Raw genomic sequence first — 25,319 nt, 5'->3', positions numbered from 1 at the left:
TTTCTACAAATAATATTGAACACTCTTCTCGTGTTAACGGATTGTTTGAAATATAATGCAGAACCTTGTGAAACTGTTAACAATATGCGATAATATTAAAACTTATGACCAGGAACTTTTATGTTATATAAGTAAAATCTATTCTACACTTTAAAAAGATGATGCCCATATAAAAAAGAAATCTGGGAATGCTGAGGGTTTGGAATTTTTCTTGCTTTTTCTGAGTGATGTTGGCCCATCATGATTTTGCATATCTTTATGAAACATCCTCTCAACCTTTTCTTCTCAAACAAAAATGTTTCTGACTTCTCCAGTCTAGGTTCCGAACTGAAGTTTCTCGTCTCAAAACCATTCTTGTGAAATTTTTCTGTACATTCATCCAAAACCTTCACATCCTTCCCAAGGCGCAGTATCCAGATTGGGATACTGTATTCCAACTGAGGCTGACCTAATGTCTTATGCAAATTCAACATCAACTCCTTGCGCTTGTACTCTGTGTGCCTCTATTAATAAAGTCCAGAGTACTGGGTGCTCTATTAACCACATTCTCAACCTGTCAAATTGTCTTTAATATGCACATAGGATCCTCTACTCCTAAAAAATACTTCAGAGCTGTACCCTTTATATTGTTTTTCCATGTTCTTCCAACTAAAATTAATCACCTCAGAATTTTGAGGATAGATTTGTTTTCTTGAGTTCGGCTGCCAATGATTACAGCTCCAAGGTAGAAAAAAATTATCTTCACCTGTGACAGAGTGAAGTGGGGAGAATGTGAAGTTGTTCATTTTCGAAGATGGAAAAAAAATTCTTTAAATGGAGAAAAGCTGCAATACAAAGGGACTTGAAGATACATGTGCACAAAACACAGGGAGCAAGTGGCAATCAGAAAGGCTAAGAGAAATATATTAGTCCTTATTTCAAGGGGGGAAGGAGTATAAGAATAGGGAAATCTGACTGCAGCTGTACAAGTTGCTGGTGAGAAAGGCTTAAATAGATTGTGACTCGAATCACTGGAATTTAGTAGAATGAGAGGTGATCTTATTGAAATATATAATATGCTTAAGAAGCATGACAGGGAAATGCTGGGAGGATATTTCCCTTCATGGGAGAGTCCAGGACCATGGTCTCAGAATAAAGGGGTGCCACTTAAAGACTGAGATAAGGAGGAATTTCTTCTCTGAAGGTTGTGAATCTTTCGAACTCCTTGCCACAGAGAACTGTGGGGCCAGAGTCCTTGTGTATATTTAAGGTTCAAATAGATTCTTGATCAGTGGGGAATCCAGGGTTACGGGGAAAGGGCAGGACAGTAGATGTTCAGGAACATATTGGATCAGCTATGATCCTATTGAATGGTGGAGCAGGCTCGAGGGGCTGAATGGCCTACTCCTGCTCCTGTTCCATATGGTGATGGTATGAGATATTGCCTTTTCCCAGACTTGCCTTCCTTTGGTGTGCCACAAATACATTTTATTTGTGTCATAACACAGTTCATTAGCCTGGCTTGGATCTAAACCTAGGTCCCTGAGAAAGGGGCCACAGTTTGTTCCATTGCATTGTTCAATCCTCTACTGAAGTGTTGTGCTAAAGAGTTTTCTAGAGTTATTGCCATATAGACAGTAAATGCACAAGAGAAAGGGCATTGAACAATGAGGTTTCTATGTTTGAATCTGTACTTGCAAATCTTGAGTGCTTTGAGGAGTGCAGCAAGTTACTGATCTTGTTCTTGCGAATGTATTATGATTTAAGATCAATTTATAAAATAACACTTCAGTTTGCTATGCATACGATATTTTTTTTAAATAGTGATACCTAAATATTGAGTGACACAGCTTTAAATCTGCAGATCAAATCTGTAAAGTATCTATGCAGACATGTAAAACTATCACATAAATGCTAATCACCTTCTGTGCGTCCATTCTAGTTTGTGGGGTTTTTTTACTCCGCGAAAGTTTGAAATTTTCAAAGTGCAGTTGGTTTGATATAGACTGAAGTCTTTTCACCCTGTCTGGAATCATGACTTGACCCTGTGGCATGGATGACAACCCCCTATGCCACGGTGATATTCGTTTCTCACATTAACCATCTTTCTACCCTCATTCAATATTGATACCAAATTAAGGACTTTGTTTGGTCACTCGATTCTGAATTGAGACAGAGAGTTTTTGCCAGCAGAGGATGGAAATTGTCATCCGAGTTAATTGGCTTGCTTACACTATCAGCAAATAAGGGTAAGTGTTCCAACTGTCCATCATTTGTGCTCTAGTCCACTGTTGTAACTATATTCTAGCTCACTGCCTGTCCTGCCTAACACTTGTTTTGTGAATAATTCAACTGAAAGGAGTGGACTTTCAGTTGAATTATTCAGCCCAAACCCACTTTCAAACCCTGCCCCCTTTCCACTTTGAACTACAGCTGGAAGATGGATGGGAAGGCAGCCAACCCAAACCAAGCTGTGGCCTTAAGTATGATCATTGGTCATTTTCCAGCAGCTCTTATTATTCCTGTCCACGTTTCCCAGGCTATTCCACAAGGTAAGGCTTGGTTGGATTCAGAAATGATGTGCCTTCATACTTAGCCCGGATCCAGGTGCCTGTCTGAAGTGGCTCTATAATCAGGAATGTGCCCAAATAATCTTTGAGTTCTACTATGCACCCCGTCCAATAAGGCCTCAATCTTCCTGCTCCTGACACCAGACCCTGATCCCTTTAACCTGGTGTTGGCCGGTGGTGTTTGGAGAATATTGGTTACAGCAACCAGCAGGATTTCCATGCCATGTGGAACAGTATTTTTGCATAGCAAGTCGTGATCTGCAATATGTTCAGCAGGAACATATTTCTAAAGGAATTTGGATAAGTATTTGAAATTAAGACTTTGCACAGCTGTTGAGAAGGGAGCCTGGTAGCGGGAGTGTGGAACTAATTGGAAACCTCTTCCAAAGAGCTGGCATGAGCTGATGGGACTTCTGTGCAGTATTGATCTCACGTTCTAAGAATATCAAGGAAGAAACTTGCAGTTTGCTTGGGACAGGATGTAGAGATTCCAACCTTGTGTTACCTGAGAACCAGAATAAAAAGGTTTATTGTGATGCCTGGCGTAAATAACATTTGCTGTGCAATTTAATCATCAGCATTGCTGAGGCAGAGTGGCTTTCTCTGCATTACTGTGAAGTGAATTCCCTGACAGCAAAAGGGATAAATGGTGAGCTCTCACTGAAGTTGCCATTTGAATTAAAAGTAGTGGTATTTGGGCTTGACTGTCATTCTCCTAAATTGAAAGCTGACAGAAGATCAACAGTGCACTATGTCGTGGGACAGGTTCCATATTAGCTTGTAAAGGTGAAGAATAGTGTTTCCCTGATGGACAGAATGTCATTGTAACACTGAGGGGGTGGTGCAGCATAGAAGGGATGATTTGAGGCAGTTGATGTAACCAGTGGGGTAGTGGCAGCCAAATGGGAACCAGGACTCATTCATTTAGCCTTTTGAGCTTTCTCCACCATTCAATTAGATCATGGCTTATCATCTGTTTAACTACCACTTTGCGGCACTATCTCCATATGCCTTGATGTCATTAGTCTGCAAAAACCTACCGATTTCTGCCTTCAATGATTAAGCCTCCGCAATCATCTTGAGTAGACAATGCCAATGATTCACCAACACTGAGAGAAGAAATCTCTTCTCATTCTGTTCTTAAATGGTCTACCCGTTATTGAGAGATTATGTCCCTGATTTTAGACTCATAAGTCGGGGGGGTGGGGGGGCGCATCTTACCTACATCCAGCCTGTAAGAAGTTTATCAGTTTCCATGAGGTTACTCCAAACAATATTCTTTGAAACTACAGGGAATACTGACCTCGCCTCCCATACGACAGTCCTGCCGTTCCAAGGGTTAACTGGTGACCCTCTATGGTACTCCATACATGACCGGTATATCCCCACCATAACTGTCTGCAGAACTCCAGGTGTAGTCTCACCAGAGCTCTGTATAACTGTGACTTTACTCCTGTACTCAAATCTCCTTGTGACAAAGACCAACATACTATTTGCTTCCTAGTTGCTTGTTGCACCTTGCATTCTGACTTTGTAACTCAGGAACAAGATTATCCATATCATAGAGTCATAGAGGTGTACAGCACGGAAACAGATCCTTTGGTCCAACCTGTCCACGCCGACCAGATTTCCCAACCCAATCTAATCCCATCTGCCAGCACCTGACCCATATCCCTTCAAACCCTTCCTATTCATATACCCATCCAAATGCCTTTTAAATGTTGCAATTGTACCAGCCTCCACCACTTCCTCTGGCAGTTCATTCCATACACGTACCACCCTCTGCATGAAAAGGTTGCCCCTTAGGTCTCTTTTATATCTTTCCCCTCTTTCCCCCTAAACCTATGCCCTCTAGTTCTGGGCTCCCCTACCCCAGGGAAAAGACTTTGTCTATTTATCCTAGCCATGCCCTTCGTAATTTTGTAAACCTCTATAAGGTCACCCCTCAGCCTCCAACGCTTCAGTAGAACAGGCCCAGCCTGTTCAGCCTCTCCCTACAGCTCAAATCCTCCAATCCTGGCAACATCTTTGTAAATCTTTTCTGAACCCTTTCATGTTTCACAACATCTTTCCGATAGACTCTTAGCATTTAAAAACTATTCTACTTTTTTTTCTTACCAAAGTGAATAACCTCAGTTATTCACATTATATTCGATCTGCTATGTATTAGCTCATTCACTTAGACTCTTGAAGTCTTCTTGAAGTCTCCTTGTATCCTCCTCACAACTTGCTGTTCCACTCAGTTTTGTGTCAGCAGCAAATTTGGAAATATTACTATCAAGTCCCAATCAAAGTAATTTACATAAATTGTGAGCAGACATGCACTTTGCACAGCCTGCTACCGTAAGAATGATCAATTTCTTCCAAGTTTCTGCTTTCTGTCTGTCTCGTCCATTTTCAGTGTGTGTTCACACAGCTGAGCCTCTTTAACAAATAGAATTTCAAATTCTGCTGAACTGATCATAAACATAATTAAGGTCTCTCATGGACCAAACCAAATCCCCTCAAAATATATTAAGAACATAGTCTAGACCCTAACTATTTCTTATTTTAAAGATGTGTAAGATGTGTGTTCCAAATGCAATTCGATTGGTCAAAGCAGCAGATTTGAAGCAAAACCCGCTTTATTCATATACTATAGCTAAAATATAACAAAAGAAAGAATGAATTGGAGTAACTTAACTATGTTGAAAAACTTAACAGGATAATAGATTATTTTGCTACTACATAATAACTGTTTTAGTATAGTAACAACCCATAAACACAAGAAGCAAGTTCAAAAATAAATATTATCTCACAGGCAGTTCTCCAATCCTAGAGGAAAAACATCAGGAGAAAACTCCGAGAGAGAGAAATGGGGAGAGATATGCTGCAGCTTCCATTTAGCTTTAAAACCCAACAGCAACTGCTACTGAAAATTGGAAAAAAAACTACAAATCTTGGTTCTGTGTGAGCTTGACCCCACCCATTCAAGCTGCTTCTTTTGTTTCAACTTTTAAAAATACCTTAAGGCTTCGTAAGCTGTTTACTTTATTGGATACAAATAGACAGTCTGTCACCTCTGACTTAAACCCTCTCTTCAAGCAAAAACCAGGACAAAATAGTATTGTCACAAGTCACACTTCAAGAAGATGAAGTTGGTACTTTAGTGTCAGGAATTGAGAAAGATCAAAGCTTCAGGTTTACATAAGTGTGCTTGTAGTGTCCTTGTCGAGAAAAGCACAGAAGGTCAGGCAGCTTCTGAGGAGCAGAAGAATCGACATTTTGGGCAAAAGCCCTTCGTCAGGAATGAGGCTTGTGGGCCAGGGGCGCTGAGAGATAAATGGGAGGGGGAGGGGGAGGTGGGACTGGAGGAAGGTAACTGGAAATGCGATAGGTAGATGAAGATGGGGGGGAAGGTGATAGATCAGAGAGGAGGATAGAGTGGGTAGGTGGAAAGGAAGACAGACAGGTAGGACAGGTCAAGAGAGCGGCGCCAAGTTGGCAGCTTGGGTCAGGATGGGGGGAGCTGGTGAAATGCATATTGATCCCGTGTGGTTGCAGGGTCCCAAGGTGGAAGATAATGCGTTCTTCCTCCAGGCATGGGTGGTTAGGGTTTGGCGATGGAGGAGGCCCAGGACCTACATGTCCTTGGTGGAGTGCGAGTAGGAGTTCAGTGTTCAGCCACAGGGCGGTGGGGTTGGTTGGTGCGGGTCTCCCAGAGATGTTCTCTGAAATGATCCGCAAGTTGGTGTCCTGTCTCCCCGATGTAGAGGAGACCACATCGGATGCAATGGACACAGTAAATGACGTGTGGAAGTACAGGTAAATTTCTGTCGGGTGTGGAAGGTTCCTCTGAGGTCTTGGACGGAGGTGAGGAGGGAGGTGTGGGCGCAGGTTTTGCACTTCTTGCTGGGAGTGGGTGTGGGCTGGTGGAGGGCGTGGATCTGACAAGGGAGTCGCGGAGGGACTGGTCTCTCCAAAATGCAGATGGGGTGGTCGGAGAATATATCCCTATTGGTGGGGTCTGTTTCTACATGGTGGAAATTGACTTCTCCTTCTGATCCTCCCACTTCCTCCAAACCAAAGGAGTAGCCATGGGCACCTGCATGGGCACCAGCTATGCCTGCTTGTTGGGCACGTAGAATAGTCCATCTTCCGTAGTTACACCGGCACCATTCCCCACCTTTTCCTCCGCTACATTGATGACTGTATCGGCGCTACCTCGTGCTCCCACGAGGAGGTTGAACAGTTCATCGACCTCGCCAGCACATTCCACACCGACCTCAAATTCACCCAGACTATCTCAGACACCTCCGTCTCCTTCCTGGACCTCTCCATCTCCATCTCCGGCGACTGACTAACCATGGGCATCTACTACAAACCCACCGACTCCCACAGCTACCTGGACTACACCTCCTCCCACCCCGCCTCCTTTAAAAACACTATCCCTTATTCCCAATTTCTCTGCCTCCTCCACATCTGCTCCCAGGAGGACCAATTCCACCACAGAAAATCACAGGTGGCCTCTTCCTTCAAAGACTGCAATTTCCCTCCCATATGGTTAGCAATGCCCTCTAGCGCATCTCCTCCACTTCCCGCACCTCCCCCCTTGAGCCCCACCCAAAAGCCAGGACAGCTGTGGTCTCATCAGGAAGCGAACTTGCGGATCATTTCAGAGAATATCTCTGGGACACCTGCACCAACCAACCCCACCGCCCCTTGGCTGAACACTTTAACTCACCCTCCCACTCCACAAAGGACATGCAGGTCCTGGGCATCCTCCAATTGCCAAAGCCTAACCACCTGACGCCTGTAGGAAGAACGCCTCATCTTCCACCTTGGGACCCTGCAACCACGCTATCAATGTGCATTTCCCCAGTTTCCCCACTTCCCCTCCCCTCATCTTATCCCAGTCCCAAGCCTCCAACTTGGCATTGCCCTCTTGACCTGTCCATCATCTTTCCCATCTATCCACTCCACCCTCCTCCCTGACCTACCACCTTTTCCACCCCACCTTCATCTACCTATCATATTCCCAGCTACCTCCCCCCCCCCCTCTCCCCCGCCCCGGCCCACAAGCCTCATTCCTTTTGCCCATAGCATCGACTCTCCTGCTCCTCAGATGCTTTTCCAGCATCACACTGTCAACTCTGATCTCCAGCATCTGCAATCCTAACTTTGTCCTCCATGTACTGTTTCTTGACAACATTAGGAAATCGCATGCATTCAAGGCTGCCGATGTTTACATTAACTGCGCCAGCCTGTTGGTAGGCAGACAAAATTTGCAACATAAAGTCTTTAGTGTATGAAGCAATTGTACTCTGTGTACAACAACTCCAAAAATGTACCTAAAGACTGCACATTATTATATCAGAAATGATAGAATCTCAACTGATTAATCCAAGAAAAAATGAAACCAATAAACTGAAAATGACAGATTATCCTGTGGACATTATTTTCAGATATGTGTGCAGTTTATGGACTGAATTTGTTTGATCCATGGCAAAAACATGGCCTTAAAGAAAGCAACTCATAAAGATCAAATAATCTCCAGGTTGTTTAGGTCCTCTTTCTCAAATCTACAATTAAATCGTGGGACCTCCAGGCATTCAGCATTGGATATACCAGCAAGGGACAAAGTTACCAAGCAAATCAAAGTACCCCCAAAGACAGCCAAACAAGAAGTCAAAACCCACTGAGTGTCCTCACTTTTAATTTTAAATTTTACACATAGAAAAATAAGTGATTTTCATTTGCATATAGGATTAAAGTAAAAACTGAGTATAAACAATCTTTGTATGTAGAATTTCTCTTCATAAAAAAATTAGCATTCACCAAATAGATGAATTGGTGATGCTACATTACCCGTAGTGTTAGGTTCATTAGTCAGGGGTGAATGTAGTGGAATGGGTTTGGGTGGGTTGCTCTTCGGAGGGTCGGTGTGGACTTGTTGGGCCGAAGGGCCTGTTTCCACACTGTACGGAATCTAATCTACTCTTTCAGGGCCACGTGCATCATTTAGCAGTAATTATGAACTTTTTATGTTGTTAAAATCTTAGTTCTACTCCATTTGAGAAAATGTAACTTTCTCAAATGTTTTTACAGTAAGATTAATAATGCAAGAACATTCTTTCCATCAGTTCAGGGAGTTCTAATTGATTACATTTTGGGGGAACCTCAACAGTGCACTCCCTGGAGAAGTATTGAAAACTGACAGCAGTGTCCATGTTTAACTTCCATGTGCGGACACCAGAAGTTGCTGACAGTTTCATGAGTAGTGCAAAATCTAGCCAATGTGTTATTTATAATTTGGCCTTCATTTTTTCCTTTTTTGAGTAATTTTTCATTCTTCATTAATCTTAAAAAATTGAGCCGTTATTATATTTTTCCTACTCCCATGCACCTGCGCTAGACCTTTTCTCAAATCGCTAGAATTGCTTCTCTTCCAAATGGATATTTTCACATTTAATTTTTCTTTGTACTTTTCCATAACTACTTTAAAACTAATTATATTGTCATAAGCATTCATTTCAATGCTGTCTTAATGCAACAAACAAAAGAATGTACTAAATTTGCATTGGCATTGTATAGTGTAAGTGATCTCATTATTTATCAGAATGTTCTTGCTCCTATGAGTGAATAGAAGTCAGTGGACATAACTCGTTACAGAAAAAGCACTATATTTTTAAGAGTTTTCATAAATATACGTTAGTGTTAAGCACCATGCTGAGCTTTTACGTGCTGTGGGTAACGATCTTGCATTTAACTAAATTTAACTTTCTTTACCTGCATTTCAAAGTTGTTTTATAGTTGAAAATACCAACAGCTAACACTAGATGGCAGCAACAAATCACCTGCCTATGGGTTTTCCACTCTGCTGATCATGCAGTAATTTGAAACAGTAGTTTTCAAGAATTGGGCCAATTAATAGATGACTTGATTTATAACATGTCACATAAACAACTTGAATCTGTTAAAGTGTGTTCTTTGTAGGCGTGAATAAAATGGAATTTCTATGCAACTTCGGGTTTTGTGAAACCTAAAACACAATATTGTTTGACTGTGCTTAACAATTTGCATTTCCCATAAGCCTGTAATTAAGTGCTTTGTATCATTGAATTTAGATTTTGCATCTTAAGATATAGCATTGAGTTCCTGAAATTTGAGAAGATGTCGCTCCTATCTATAAGGAAGCGGATGTGTGAAAATAAGATCATATGAATGTGTTAGCATTCTTTGACAGAAAATGTGTACCCTGAAACTTATGATTGGGTTTCTGAATATACAGTAATTTGATTTTTACTTAGTCATCTTCAAGGATTTCAGGTATTAACGATGCTTTAATTTTATTTGCAATGTTTATATGTTTAATTTAATCTTCCATGATAGTTTAGCAATTTGAGCATATTCTACTTTTTGTACTATTTTTATGGGTAGCCTTTGAGACATTCTTTCTTCCTTAGAGTCTTTTTTTCTCCTCCATTAATTGCAAAATTACAAATTGTTTCTCTACATAACTCTTTGTGATAGATCTGTAATCTTGCGAATACTGAGTCTCCTGTGACTCATACTTTACCAGATGGTCATTCGACATGGTTCAGAGCTGACTGATTCACTTGGCCACAACATCTGAGCTCCACATCAAAATGCATTATAAATATTCCCCCTCAATGCTCAGTGCAAACACCAGTTGGCCCAAGTGATAGAAAATATCCCAACAACTAAAGCTCAATACTTTTTTAAATTCAACTTTTGTAGAAAAACGTATTATTTTCTCGACTGCTGTGACTTTGATGATTTGCCTGCTTTTACTGTCTATGATGAAGTGTTGTCCCTATTATTGCATAAGGAATGGCAAAATTTACAAATTGATATTTCACTCACAAAGGATTTTGTCAAGAGTAACCAGAATTCCCTGGCTGAATTGAGGGTTTGGTTGTTGGGTGAAATATATTATCTCAGTAATTTCACAGATGAAGCATATATACCCATTCCAATTTGTTCTGATTATGAGGGATGGAGGGAGCGCCCTATAAGGATCCCATGCATTTCCTGTTCAGTTACACTTCACTGCACCTTTGGCCCATGAATGATGCTGGAGGAAGCATACGCATGTATACATGAGCATTTGTGTGTTTACATATAAAGTCTTACATCCATATTCAGTTTCTGCTGCCACACTTTCTCATGGCTCTTCTGCCCCTGAGCAATACTTAACTCATCAATTTTCCATATTTACAATTATGCATATTATTATGTCTGCCTGCCACAGGTAGGAATGTAACCCTTGTCAGTTGCATTTCCATGCCCATTCTTCTAGATGTGCTGTAGTTGCAATATTCATTTTTCTTTCAGCTTCGGTCTTTGAGATTTTGAAATAATGTTTCTTTTGGCTTATACAGCGGCCACTCCTCCTGGTCATACTGCATCTAGTTTAGCTTTCTGGCTGATTTTACTCCTGTGGAAGTAGGAGATACTCATATGTATTTTTGACCTTTGGAGACTGCTGTTTTTCCCTGTACCACATTCCCCTCCCGCCCATCAGTAGCAAATGGGCCACTACCTTTCCCTCGACCCCTGGCTCCCATAATCACTTATCCCTCAGCTGTGCTGTTTTGATGCTACTTTCGGTCTCTGATTTCACCAGTGCTGAATTTTGTTGTTTTTACAAGCACGTCATTTTCACAGTGCTACGAACACACGTGTATTTCAAGATTAGAATGGTGCTGGAAAAGCACAGCAGGTCGGGCAGCATCCGAGGAGCAGGAAAATCGATGCAGGAGTGGGCTTTTGCCCAAAACGTCGATTCTCCTGCTCCTCGGACACTGCCTGACCTGCTGTGCTTTTCCAGCACCACTCTAATCTTGACTCTAATCTCCAGCATCTGCAGTACCCATTTCTGCACACATGATGTATTTCCAACTGTTACGTTATAACCATTCTTTGGAAACCATGCTGCAGTATGACACTAAAAGATCAGTCACCGGTCACAGGAAGGGGATTATCTCCATTTCAGAGTTTTGCATTGGAGGTGAGTTGAGGGTGAGAAATAATAAGATGACCAAGCATAGCCTAGACAAGGGCAGAACAGAAATGAGTTAACAAAATGGAACAGGGTAAATAGCAAAATACAGAGGAACCTTGATTACCAAGAGGTATGGTGGGGAGTATTTCGTTTGGTTAGTCGAATGCCAGATAACCGAATGCCAGAAAACATAGTTTAGGCGAGCATTGGGACCTAGGGATCTTACTGGATAATCTGAAATTTGGATAATTGAATGCTGGATAATTGAGGTTCCTCTATATATGAGTAGAAAGGCTTTCATTACAAAATCCAAGGGCAGGAGTACAAAGGATGTAGCAGTGCAATGTTGTACCATTAACAATTACCATAATTTGTGGGTGGCACAGTGGTTAGCACTGCTGCCTCACAGCGCCAGAGACCCGGGTTCAATTCCCGCCTCAGGTGATTCTCTGTGTGAAGTTTGCACATTCTCCCCGTGTCTGCGTGGGTTTCCTACGGGTGCTCCGGTTTCCTCCCACAATCCAAAAATGTGCGGGTTGGGTGAATTGGCCATGATAAATTGCCCGTAGTGTTAGGTGTAGGGGTAAATGTAGGGGAATGGGTCTGGGTTGCGCTTCGGTGGGTCGGTGTAGACTTGTTGGGCCGAAGGGCCTGTTTCCACACAGTAAAAATCTAATCTAATCATAAATTAAAGTGTATAGGATTTTGCCCATGAGGAGATTTTCCTGCAAGGATCCATTGGCAGTTCTCCTCCAGATCTTGTTACTTATTTCAAAAGTTTGCTGCTCAGCTTAGTTTTCCTTTCTCAATGTACCTTCCAAGGGTTGTTCCCTGGATTGCTCATCCTCCTCGACCCTGGCCCCACTGTCCCAAACCCTATACTTCAAAAAGGCGCATTCCTTATCCTAATGAGCAGCTGACAGACTGAGTGATCCAAATGATCCAAACACCTTTGGTGAAAGCCTATTAATTGAAATATTTGCAACTATCAGTATGGTTCAATGTATATCCTGTGATATTTTATAAACTATGTTTGATACCACATTGATTTTGCAACATAAAAGAAGCTAACTGGAAAGGTTTGAGCCTACCACCTTGACAGAGTTTTCTTTTATGTCAGATGTTGCTGCTGGATTAAACTGGAAGCTTGACATAAGCACGGGACAGGGAGAAAGTGAGGAATGATGAAAGGCTTGTGCCTGAAACGTCGATTCTCCTGCTCCTCGGATGCTGCCTGACCTGCTGTGCTTTACCATCACCACACTCGTGAGCACAGAACAAATCAGTTTGCTGTGCCATAGAATTTAGAGTGTAAATCCATTCCGAAATAGTTGAACCAAAAGCCATAGACACTGTTACTGGATAATACCTTTTTTAATCAAGTCATCAGCAGATTTTAACAAAAACCATTTAAATATGGCAAGAAGACATAGATTGCATTCCTAATGCTTTAAAAATTGGATCTGAGATGTTCCCCTTTCATAGATATTTTGCACACACTCCATGTTGTTGTGTTCAGACTCTCAGGTCAATATACCATCCTAGGTTATCACGAGAGTTACTACTGTGGGACTGACACCCAGGCCAGCAACTGAGGATAGGATCAGGAAACTGGTTTCTGATGGCCGTTTGCAAATACTTAGTTAATGATAATAGATGTTAAGGGAGGGTAAACCTGGTCTTAAGATTTTGATACCTTTGAATACCCTGTATTTCAGGGACACATATAAAAAAATGTTGTTTGGATCAGTACTCCTAAACTGCCAACTATTGTGGAACTGTAGCCTTGAGAAATACAGTAATAGAAATAAATTTCATTAATTAAAATTAAATATTCAGACACTCCAGTCATTCAGAGTGAAGCAACAATCACTTTAAGATTGTTCTCAATTTCTGAAACAAAAATTAATCTTGGATGTGTCAACAAGACATTTGTATCCTATTACTGGCAAATCTGCGATGTGACAAAGGGTGAAACAATGTATTGTTCTTCTGTTGTTGAGGGAAAACAGCTAATGAAATAGCCAAGTAAAAGGCAGCAGATATTCTGGCAATGATATTTTATGTTCTTGGGAAATAACTTTTGTTTCATTCACTGGGGAAATGATCATTTATTTAAATAAGATATATGTATATGTACTGGACAAATGCTCAAGTAAATGAATCTATTGTACGTGTTAGCATAGTTTTTTATATGCTGAGGAACTGCAACTTTATAGCCAAAAGTCATGTGTTACATTTCCTTGAATTAACAAGTGTCCAACTGAAGTGTCATTCCTCTAATGTAGCTTATTTTCAATGTAACACAAAGTGCAAAAATTGATTGATCCAGTGATGTAGCAGTTTTTACAACAGCATGATCAGTTACCACTGATGTCCCAGCTACTTTTGCTTTCCTATCTTGGCCATTATGGAGGCTTTAATATTAACCAAAATGAGGATTACTGTTATGAAGTGTAGATTATGTAGACTCCCCATCCTGTTGGCTGTAAATGGGCAACTTCTGTTGAAAACCTCATTTATCTTTGTATAAACATCAAGCCTTAATGAAAACTTTCAAAGAGAGTTAAAGTACTGATGAGGTTTATTGACAGCCTGTCGCGGTAGCTGACATCCATGTTAGTGAGCACGCAGCCTTTGCTATTGAGCTGTCATGTGCATGTTACCATATTGGTCCAAATGGCAGCAAAATGCCAGCAGATATTTAAAAGAACATTATTTTTCATTTGCATATTCATTAGTTAGCATTTACCCTTTGAAAGCATGAATGATGCCCTTGGTTAAGATTCAATGGAAGCCTCAGTATAACAGTCAAGTGTGTTAGATTTAATTGATTTTGACTGATTTTGTTGTTCTGCTGTAGCGCGGCAGTCCTGTGTCTGTACGAGATGATATCCTGGCTAATCATCGACATGCATTCGTCTTATTACTTTTTCAGCCATGTGTGATATTTCTGTCAATGTATTAAGGAACTTGTCTCTCCTAAAGCAACTTATCATACATCATAGCAGTGCTCGTTGATGGAGTAAATCTCTGTTCAGCAAAAGGGTGTCAATTTGCATCAGAGACGCTGCAGAGCTTAAATACAACTTAATTCTTTTACCAATCTCATACTCATATACTTAAATGTTTATCGAAATGCCATGGTTAAAGTTACAGTGTAACTAAATTATTGTAGATACTAATGACTTGGTGTACAAGAATGTGTTTCTACATTGTGACGTTGAAAAATGTCAAATGTACATTTTCTCTTTAATTCCTTATTTTATATTTAGGATACATTGTGATAATTTTTACTTGCAGGTTCATGCTTTTTAATCATAATCTGCGGCTGGAGTAACAGCCACTAGGTGGTAGAGAAAGCTCATTGTCTTCTCACCAATACATGTAATGCCATCATTTTGATTGTGCTATTTTTAATTGAATATTGATATATTATAAGGAAATCTCAAGTGATTTTATTTATTTTAATGGCTTTTTAGTGGATAGTTTCATGAGAGAGCACAAGTTATCTGTTAATGTACAGAGAAACTCAAAAAGTGAAGTCACATCTCTATATTGCTGACATGAAAAGCAAGCCATATACATTTTTTGTGCTGTTCTCCAAATATGATATTTCCATGTATAAATTGATTACTGCTATAAATACTTTTAACTGCTCTCAGTGGGACATCAGGCTCTGCAAAAATTCAAGTTCTAAGAAAATACTCTAGTAACTAGTAAGTAGATTTCACCAGCACAAATACTACTGTGACTTGATGTTGACCTTGACTCCATCAATTGATATTTAACATAACCAATACTTGGAACGGTTGTTTAGCTATTGTTAACAAGAGCAAACACTAGGGAGAAGCTCAAGTGGAATCTGTGCAGGTAATGACAGGGCTGCCTGGTTCTCCCAAATTCTCTGTCAATTCTTCAAATGGCAGATGAAGTTCACCTACTGATCACAGCTAAACTGGGAGAGGCAAAATATGTAACAGATGATTATAACTTTCTTTAAAGCTATCTGGAGTCTCCAAAATGATCCACCAACCTTGTAAAAGTAAAGCAAAAACAAAATGATGAAATGACCTTGAAAATTGCTCACTGGCTAAGACAGGACTATAATGTTAGTTTTCTGTTGGTGACCTACAGGAGATTATATTTTCATTTCTGTAGTCTTATTAGTTGCATATCAACTAACTAGTTTTAAGTTGCAACAACCTTTATTTAATCGACAAACCTGACCTTTGCTTTGCAGCAATAACATCACAAAGACAGCAACAAGAACAGGCAATTCTCATAATATATTTGAAATTGGTATTGATCATGGAATCTTCAATGTTAACAACAATAGCTTTCATTTACATAGCACCTTGCTCTCATTGAGGCAATGCTGTGTTTCAACAGTGCAGTCTTAATGAAAGCCAGGTCTGTTTGTGTAGAAGTGAAAGATCCTGTAGCAGGATTTAAAGAAGCATAGGCAGTTCCCCTGGTGTCCTGGCCAACATCATTCCCCATCAATACCTTCGAAAACAGACTGATTACTAATTTGTTGTCGGTCACGCTACTGCAAATTGCCCGCCACATTTAGCCATATAATAGGGTCAACATTTCATCAATCAGTTACTCTGCTAAACTCAATATCACACTTCACTTTGAAGCAAAGAGTTTTACAGAGATCTGGTAGTTCTGGTAACCTTTTATGCCTCAATTAATGAATGTATTATGGACACACTAACTGAATGAGTTACATCACAGCTATTTAAGCAAGAAGTGCCAAATGTTGTTACTCAGAGTGAATTCTGAATTGTATTTCTATGGTGTTATTTACCCAAAATACAAGCAGTTGTCTGTAATGTTTGATGTTCTGAAGTGATGGGCAGGCCTGAAAACATTTCTACAAGTTTATTCCTGGCAGAATTGATGTAGTAGAAAGTTGAATAAGACAGCTGGGTTTTCCAAAAAAAGTTATTAAGTCTTCATGTCCTTAAACTTTGCAGCCTGTGTCTTAAGAGAAATATTTCACTTACTGCAATTCCGTGGCAATAGTGGATATGTTTTTATTTTAAAGCCTGATCATATAGGAATTACAGGTGACAACCTGTAGTCATTAGGTTCCTCCAAGGCATGAAGTTATGATCTTGCTGTGTTCTGTTGAAAACATGCTGCTTCTGCTAAATATTTACACATTCCAGGAATACTCACTTTTATCGAAACTGGGCTCTGGCCTTTAGTTTTTGGCTACTTCAGTTCATGGGTACCATGGTGATACAAGTGCAATACCTTTTAAACTGTAAAAGGCACAAATCAAAAACATCATAAAAACAGTATCTGCCTATTCCTAGCTTGACTGCCCAACTTTCCTTTGAGATCAGATCATTTTGGAGCCCCAGCTTGTGCTGGGTTGGAGCCTTGGAGATCAAGATACTGGCAAATTGCATGCAACCCAGAAAGTTTATGGATTGTACCTGTTGGTTGAGGCTATCCTGAAGGTCGCAGTTTTTTTGAGGAGGGCAGTTGCAGAAGAAATGGAATGCTGTTTGTGCTTGAAGATGTCAGTTTTAAAATTATTGGCTAGGCAGCTTGATGATCGATTGATTCTAGCAGTCATAGTCATACAGCACAGAATCAGACCATTCCGTCCAACCAGTCCATGCCAAACATAATCCCAAACATAATCCATTAGTGATACAACTCAGATGTCAGTTTCCTAGGAAGACAGTTTATCTTTATCAGATGGAGTGTCTGATATCCAAATAGAACATTGTAAATTTTACATTTGCTTTTGAATCCTTATTTTCTGCCTTTAAACCGATTCCTGAAAGTGGCAGCTCCTGCTCATCAGCACCAATTTGCAATAGCACCCTTTTTAAAATACATGGTATTTTAAGTCTCCTTTTAGAAAGTCTACCTGAATGAGTTCTCAGAGTTGGTTTTCAGCTGATTCAAAGCTGCATATATCTTAATTTGATCGTCAGTCTTTCAACCACCTCCACTCATTGGCTGCACACTGTCCAATTTGCAATATGCAATAGGGACATAAAGATGTACAGCACAGAAACAGACTCTTTGGTCCAACTCATCTATACTGACCAGGTATCTTAAATTAATCTAATCCCATTTGCCAGTATTTGTCCCACATGCCTCTAAACCCTTCCTATTCATATATTTATCCAGATGCCTTTTAAATGTTGTAATTGTACCAGCCTCCACCACTTCTTCCAGCAGCTCATTTCACCCTCTGCATGAAAAAGTTGCCCATGAGGTCGTCTTTAACTCTAATTTGTTAAGGGTCCTTCAATGATAAACTCTGAACCCATGACCTATATATAACCTAGAAAAACAAAGGATCGACCTCTTCCCGCTGATTGTTAAAAGCAGAGTTTTACAGGATAGGTTGAGATAATTGCAGTGTAAGTAGTTGAGGCCCCATGCAATGTACATGAGTGCACAGCCACACTTCACAATTATTGCTTACTTAAATACAACAAATCTGTGGATGGATCAACTAATATGGTAAAGAATGTATTTTAGAGTCAGCTATAGTAAATATTCTTTAATACAATAATTTCTTTATAGCACGATTCATGGCGATACAGACCCAGGACACACCAAACCCCAACAGTTTAAAGTTTCTTGCTGATCGTCAAATCGTAGCATCGGGGAGCGTGGATTTTCCAAATGTCAGTGCAGCTCATTGCTCACCTCTTGCCAAGTAAGTATAACAAACCAGGTTTAAACCAGGACAGACTGCAAGATGTGGATCCTTATGGAATGGTACAAAAAAAAGGCAGAAATCGATCTAAACTCTTTTACATACCCCTTCTGCCCATGACATCCTGCAGCATTTCACATTTGATTCAGCGTGTTTCAAGAATATACACTCCTACTTCAGAGAAAACACAGCAGTCAACAACAAGGTCAGACAAACACTGATGTACTCAATGACTCCATAATATGAACTGAGGGAAAACAGTTGGCTCAGACTATATCTAGGTTGATTAGAAAATTTCCTGCTTTATGTGGTAATAGAGACTTGAATTTCCTTCTCATCTAAAAGATGATGTATCCAACAACAAGCTGCAATATAGCACTGGAGTGGCAAGCTACATTATGGGCTCAAGTCTCTGGAGTGGGACTTATCCCATGACATTCTGACTATCAATGCCTCCACTGATCCACATATGCCATATATTGTGAACTTTACACTTACAAATAGGTTGTGAGTCTATGGGTTGGAATGTAAAGGGCTTGGCTTGTATTTGGGATATGGTTTATGAAGTGCTCTTTTATATTCCGTATGGAGTACCCAATATCTGTTCATGTTTCTGCCAGAATATTCAGGTACCTCTGGCTAAGGAAACAATGTTTTTCTCACTATGATTTCACCTGCCACTAATACTGCCATCCCACCTCCTTTTTCTTCTTACTGTCTTTCCTAAAGATTGATTATTCTCAAATGTTCAGTTTCCAGTCCTGGATATCCCTCCGATATCCCTCTATGATTGCAATTGTATTGTACCCATTTGCAACTGCTTGGACTGTTAATTTTGTCTACCTTTTGCAAATGTGCCCTGCACTCAGTTACTGTGTCTTGAGACTTTCCTTTATTGACATGTTCACAGTTTGTTAAAGTAGAATCCTCCATCACTACTGCTCTCATACTTCTCTTTCCATTTTCTTCCTGTAGTTTAATAAATATTAAATATATACCTGGAACCTTCGCTTATTCCTTAAGTCTTCAAACACTGTTAATCTAAAGACCGCAGTGTTTGCTTGTAAGACGAGACACTAGAAATACTTACCTGCTTTTGCTTACCAAGTCCACATCCCGTCTGCACCAGCTTTCAGTTCCTCTTGAGGAGGTTATGTTTTCCCTGCTACATCACTTTTGTCTATTTTCAAAGTTCACTCCTCTTATTCAGCTTGTCAGCTCCTGGTCTACTTAAAGCTCAAAATAGAGAAAGATAAATGGAATCAAGCACCGCTTTCCCCTTTTACCAAACTCATAATGTTCCCACTCTGTACCAAAGCATTTAACTCCTTTTGTTAATGCTGGTGGGACTCAGATCACAGTATTAATAGGCAGTTGAAAATAAAGTTAATTATTTAATTAGCTGACTTCAGTTGTACTGCAACAGATTTGCTTGATTAGGCCCCAAGCCCCTCACTGTCCTTACAGTTACAACAGTATCCTTAAGTAAAGTGCTAATCGCAGGAGACAAGCAGTCATAAGTTTTATGTATGATTAATCCTTAGCATTTAAAACTCTTATCTCCCCTTTCATCAAACTTGCAGTGTTACCTCTCTGTATTTGTGCATTTTTAAAACTTAGGAGTTAAATTTACAATATGCTATGTACAATGAACAGAAAATAATAATAGTTTATAAGTATTTAATATTCAATTGAAAAGGCAAGTTATTCAGACTTTTGGAGTAAGCGGTCACATGATTGTATTCTTTTTCAGGCAGCTATTCCAAATAGAAGGGGTTAAAAGTGTGTTTTTTGGCCCTGATTTCATTACAGTAAATAAGGTGAGCATTATTTACCACCCTTATATTTTGCTTGATGTGTAAAATATGAACATAGTGCTGCAGGATTAATTAAAGTATTAAATATTCACAGGAAAGTGAAGTGGAATGGAACGTGCTTACACCTCAAATTTCAGCTGTCCTTGTCGATTACTTTGCTAGCGGTCTTCCATTTATAACAGATATACCACAATCTGATTCTGGTAAGGATTTGCCTTTGCACTTTTTAGAAATTTGGAATAAAACTGTGGACCACACAAAACATGCACAGATAATTAGTCCAATATTGTAGTGATCTTGCCTAAACTCCTAATGCATCAAGATGTAGTTTATTATATATTGACAGTTTACAGACTACATCAACATGATGCAATAATGTTGGTATAGTGTCTTTGAAGAGGACCAGATGTTCACAGGTCCACATGACATCATCATAATAGATGGTCTAACTATGGGCTCCTCAGTAATGACTCTTTCAGCTCCGTTCAGACCACTCCCAATTCTCAATAATAAACTATTTACTGACGCTCAGTTTGGTTTCTGCCAGGGCCAGCTCCTGCCCTCATTGCAATTGAACCTCAGACATGAGTTGAGAGCGCCTGCCCTTGTCATCAAGGCTGCATTTGTCCAAGACAGCACAAGCAAACCTAGAATTAATGTAAATTGGGGGAAGTTTTCCATTTGTCGGAGAAATACCGAGTGCAAAAGTAGATGCAACTAGAAATAGAACAGTGCCATAATCAGCAGGGCAGGAAATACCTGCCTGCCTATTTGAGCCCTATAGTCTAGGTCAGTCTTATACAGATGTACGTTTCCATTGAAAATGTATTCCAGTGAAATTTTAGTCCTGATGATTGACACCTGTAGAGATCATTGTATGAAATGTTGATTTTCAGTTTTTTATTGGGGTTGTAAAGATGTCTACCATTTGTATAATATTTTATCTTTTTTTATCTATTTTATCAGAGGGAAGCGAGGATGATGATGAAGTGGTTGCAATGATTAAGGAACTACTGGATACCAGAATAAGGTCATTAACCATTTTTTAGATTAGATTACCTACAGCGTGGAAACAGGCCCTTCGGCCCAACTAGTCCACACCGACCCTCCGAAGAGCAACCCACCCAGACCCATTCCCCCTAACTAATGCACCGAACTCTACAGATAATTTAGCATGACCAATTCACCTAACAATCTTTGGATTGTGGGAGGAAACCGGAGCACCCGGAGGAAACCCACGCAGACACGGGGAGAATGTGCAAACTCCACACAGACATTGTGGCCTGAGGCTGGAATCAAACCCAGGACCCTGGCGATGTGAGGCAGCAGGGCTAACCACTGAGCCACCGTGCTGCCCTTAATATATATTTTTTCTGTTTGTTGTTGTGATGTGATGTGATGGGGCACCATTTGTTTTGCCCTGAGAAGGTGAAGGTGGATCTTCTCCTTGAACAGTTGGAATGGTAGCACAGTCACCGTGCGGTTAGGTAAAGAATTATGGAATATTGAACCAGTGACAGTGAGTGATTAGTAATAAGTGTCGAAATCGTTAACTGTTGGGTAGTGGAACGTATGGGTGGCAGGCTAGCCTACGCTTTCCTATGCAATCCCTATCTTGGAAGAAGAAAACATATCCTCTCCTCTCCAAATCCCCTGAGAAATGGGCCTAGCCTGGCAGGCTTTAGGACCCAAATTCTGCTAGCCTCTGATTGGCTGGCAGTTTCTGCCAGTAACAAGGTCTGTGATAGAACGAGATATTTATCCTCGCTCACCTGTCAGCTCTTAATGATCCGGTAGATGATCTGGTGCGTTGTTACACTGGTGGCAGCAGCATGTTAGTCATCACTTAGTACCCCTTGCCCCACACTTGTTAAAGGGAAAAAACTGATACAGTGAAAGCCAATTTGAGGATTAGTCGGCATTCAGATGTATAGGAATCACTTCGGATTAGTTCCTGCAGAATGGTGTTTATTTAGGAGGTGTTGTCACAGAGTCATAGAGATGTACAGCATGGAAGCAGACCCTTCGGTCCAACTTGTCCATAGCCTACCAGATATCCTAACCTAATCTAGTGCCATCTGCCAGCACTTGGCCAATATCCCTCTAAACCCTTCCTATTCATACACTCATCCAGATGCCTTTTAAATGCTGTAAATATACCAGCCTCCACCACTTCCACTGGCAGTTCATTCCATACATGCACCACCCTCTGTGTGAAAAAGTTGCCCCTTAGGACTCTCTTATATCTTTCCCCTCTCACCCTAAATCTATGCCCTCTAGTTCTGAACTCCCCCACCCCAGGGAAAAGACCTTGTCTGTTTATCTTATCCATGTCCCTCATGATTTTATAAACCTCTATAAGATCATCCCTCAGCCTCCGATGCTCCAGGGAAAATAGCCACTGCCTATTGACCTGTGGCTATAGCTCAAATCCTCCAATCCTGGCAACATTCTTGTAAATCTTTTCTGAACCCTTTTCAGGTTTCACAACATCCTTCCAATAGGAAGGAGACCAGAATTGCATGCAGTATTCCAAAAGTAGCCTAACCAGTGTCCTGTCCAGCCGCAACTTAATCTCCCAACTCCTGTATTCAGTGCTTTGACCAATAAAGGAAAGCATACCAAATGCCTTATTCACTATTCTATCTACCTGCGATTCTACTTTCAAGGAACTATGAACCTGCACTTCAAGGTTTCTTTGTTCAGCAACACTTCCCAGGACCTTACCATTAAGTGTATAAGTCCTACTCTGATTTGCTTTTCCAAAATGCAGCACCTCCCATTTATCTAAACTCCATCTGCCACTCCTCAGCCCATTGGTCCATCTGATCAAAATCCTGTTGTACTCTAAAGTAACCTTCTTCACTGTCCACCGCACCTCCAATTTTGGTGTCATCTGCAAACTTACTAACTATACCTCCTATGTTCACATCCAAAACATTTATATAAATGATGAAAAGTAGTAGAACCATCACCCGATTCCTGTGGCACTCCATTAGTCTCAGGCTCCAATCTGAAAAATAACTCTCCACCACCACCCTCTGTCTTCTACCAGGAGAATTTCCATAGTTTTAAATGTCAAGTGTTAAATCTTGCTTGTAGTTTAAAATATGAGTTATCTCCTGAATAGTGTTTAGTCAACATTGATTACTGTCACACACCAAACCCTGATTTTGATGTTGGTCCCTGTGATCTTTATTTGCTTTCGTGAATTTAAACTTTGGATGATTTGGGTTACTGTGTCCAACCTGTCTTGTGCAGTTTATTCAGCAGCTTTCAACTTTATAACTCAATACATAATTTACTCAATGTTTAGTTACTGTTACAGTAAAAGTCCTAATACTTGAATTCTCATTGTGCAATCATTTCAGCCATTCACTGGAACATTAAATTTCTTTTTAAAAGTTATTTATGAGATTTTCACAAATGATATCAATTTTTAAAAAAACTGAGCTGCTGTTTCTGTTTCAAATTTGCAGGCCTACTGTGCAGGAGGATGGAGGAGATGTCATTTTTAAGGGTTTTGAAAATGGCGTTGTAAAGCTGAAATTGTCAGGTTCTTGCACTGGTTGCCCTAGTTCCGTTATTACGTTGAAAAGTGGAATCCAAAATATGCTGCAGTTTTACATTCCTGAGGTTGATGAGGTGATACAGGTAAATTGTTAATTTGAATTGCTGATGACTTATATAAATCCTTCGGAATGTCAAGTTTGGTTGTTTGAATGTCAAGTTTTAGCTTGTGGTTGAGATGGGACTGATGCATTGAGCCGGATTATTTCTACAGAATTTTTTTGTTTTTCCAAACAATTACATAAATAAAATTCATTTGATAAACCACGTTGGAACATAGGCACTCTCCAATATCAGGATGTCAAGTGTTCATTTTAAATACTGAAAAGGCGGGCCATTACTGTGCCTGAATATATGATGGTTTTAACACAGGGACTTTGTGTTGAATCCAACCTCTGCCAAGATCCCCAAGTTTCTGTAAGGGAATGTAATAAGTTTGAGGAGTCTCAATCCATTTTTGAGTTAAGTACTCTAATGTATTAGTGCCCTAATTTGTTATCACATTGTTTAGGATGGTCATTTGATATGACACAGATGTAATGCAGAGACAGCTGTTCCTGAGCTATGTTGTAGCATGAGCACCATTTTTAGGGAGAGTAAACTAAGATCTACTCTGCAGCTGCTCTTATTATTTATTCATCATCATCGAGACTGGGTGCGCAAACTGAGAGAGGATCCCTTTCCCAAGCATTTCTCTCATCAGATTCAGAACTTCCTTTAAGGGTGGTGTCGGGCTCCTTTTGACCCATAAGTTGCATCATAACCTACTGGTTTAGTATCTGCCTCAAAGTTTGAAGTGAAGAGTATTTTCTGTTAGATTATTCTGAAGCTTCTGACCTTACAAAGTCTAGCGCCTATGCGTGAAACATGATGTAAAATTTAGAAACAGCTGAGATTTCTTCATGCTACTTTATCACAATTTGATGTTGGTCCCTGTGATCTTGATTTGCTGTCGTGAATTTAAAGTTTGGATGATTTAGGTTTCTGTGTCTAACCTGCCTTGTGCAGTATATTCAGCAGCTTTCAGCTTTGTAACTCCGTACATAATTTATTCATTTTAAAATTGAATTTGGTCCTGAACCTGTTACTCGATGTTTACTGCTATATCCAGTTCATGATTGTCAAGTTTCCTCCATTATTTCAATTTGCTTTACCCCTGCTGTTTCCCCCTTGGTTGCTCCAAATTGTGCTTAGGAGCCAGGCCTTTCCATTTAATTTGCTTACTACTGTCAGCTTTTATTGTTTTTAATTTCATTCTGTAACAATAATGTGTACAATCTGCTGCAGGGCTTTCCAAACTGTTTCCAATGGGATCTCAGTACAGTATTTGAAAACGATTGTGACCCCAGACCCCAGTCATACCAAAGCAGTAGTAAAGCAACATAATACTATTCACTATATAATTATTTGCAGTTTGCAGATCAAGGTACAATACAACATTAAAATATGCAAATTTCTGTTTTTAATGTGCTTTGTTATGTAATGGACTGATGTAAGTTTTAGCCACGCTTTCCTTATTCACCTCTGAAGATTCAATGAAGCTCCTCTTCCTCCTCCTCTCTCACCCCTACCATCCCCAAACATATGTGTGCACAAACTTATACTCTATAACCATCTCATTTTTCTTTCCCCATACACACCCACATAGTATACAGCCCCTCTCTGCTATGCCAATC

The 25,319-nt window shown here is 40.1% G+C and overlaps 1 protein-coding gene across 4 annotated transcripts in view; it reads left to right on the top strand.

Moving 5' to 3' along the window:
• LOC122541798 (NFU1 iron-sulfur cluster scaffold homolog, mitochondrial-like) overlaps positions 1–25,319 on the top strand; it is a 39,895-nt gene that overhangs the window by 10,029 nt on the left and 4,547 nt on the right. For all 4 annotated transcript variants that reach the window (XM_087982547.1, XM_087982544.1, XM_087982546.1 and 1 more), the window contains exons 3-7: positions 18,121–18,256; positions 20,010–20,076; positions 20,168–20,276; positions 21,040–21,103; positions 23,553–23,727. In XM_087982547.1, the coding sequence (XP_087838673.1) occupies positions 18,121–18,256; positions 20,010–20,076; positions 20,168–20,276; positions 21,040–21,103; positions 23,553–23,727 (551 nt within the window). The remainder of the gene's footprint in view (positions 1–18,120; positions 18,257–20,009; positions 20,077–20,167; positions 20,277–21,039; positions 21,104–23,552; positions 23,728–25,319) is intronic.

The sequence above is a fragment of the Chiloscyllium plagiosum genome, unplaced genomic scaffold, assembly GCF_037043375.1.
Source record: "Chiloscyllium plagiosum isolate Xiang-an unplaced genomic scaffold, Cpla_swu_hap1 HiC_scaffold_43, whole genome shotgun sequence".
NCBI classification, from domain to species: Eukaryota; Metazoa; Chordata; class Chondrichthyes; order Orectolobiformes; family Hemiscylliidae; genus Chiloscyllium; species Chiloscyllium plagiosum.
Note: the sequence above shows the minus strand (reverse complement) of the source record. Positions and strands in the feature narration are given on the sequence as shown.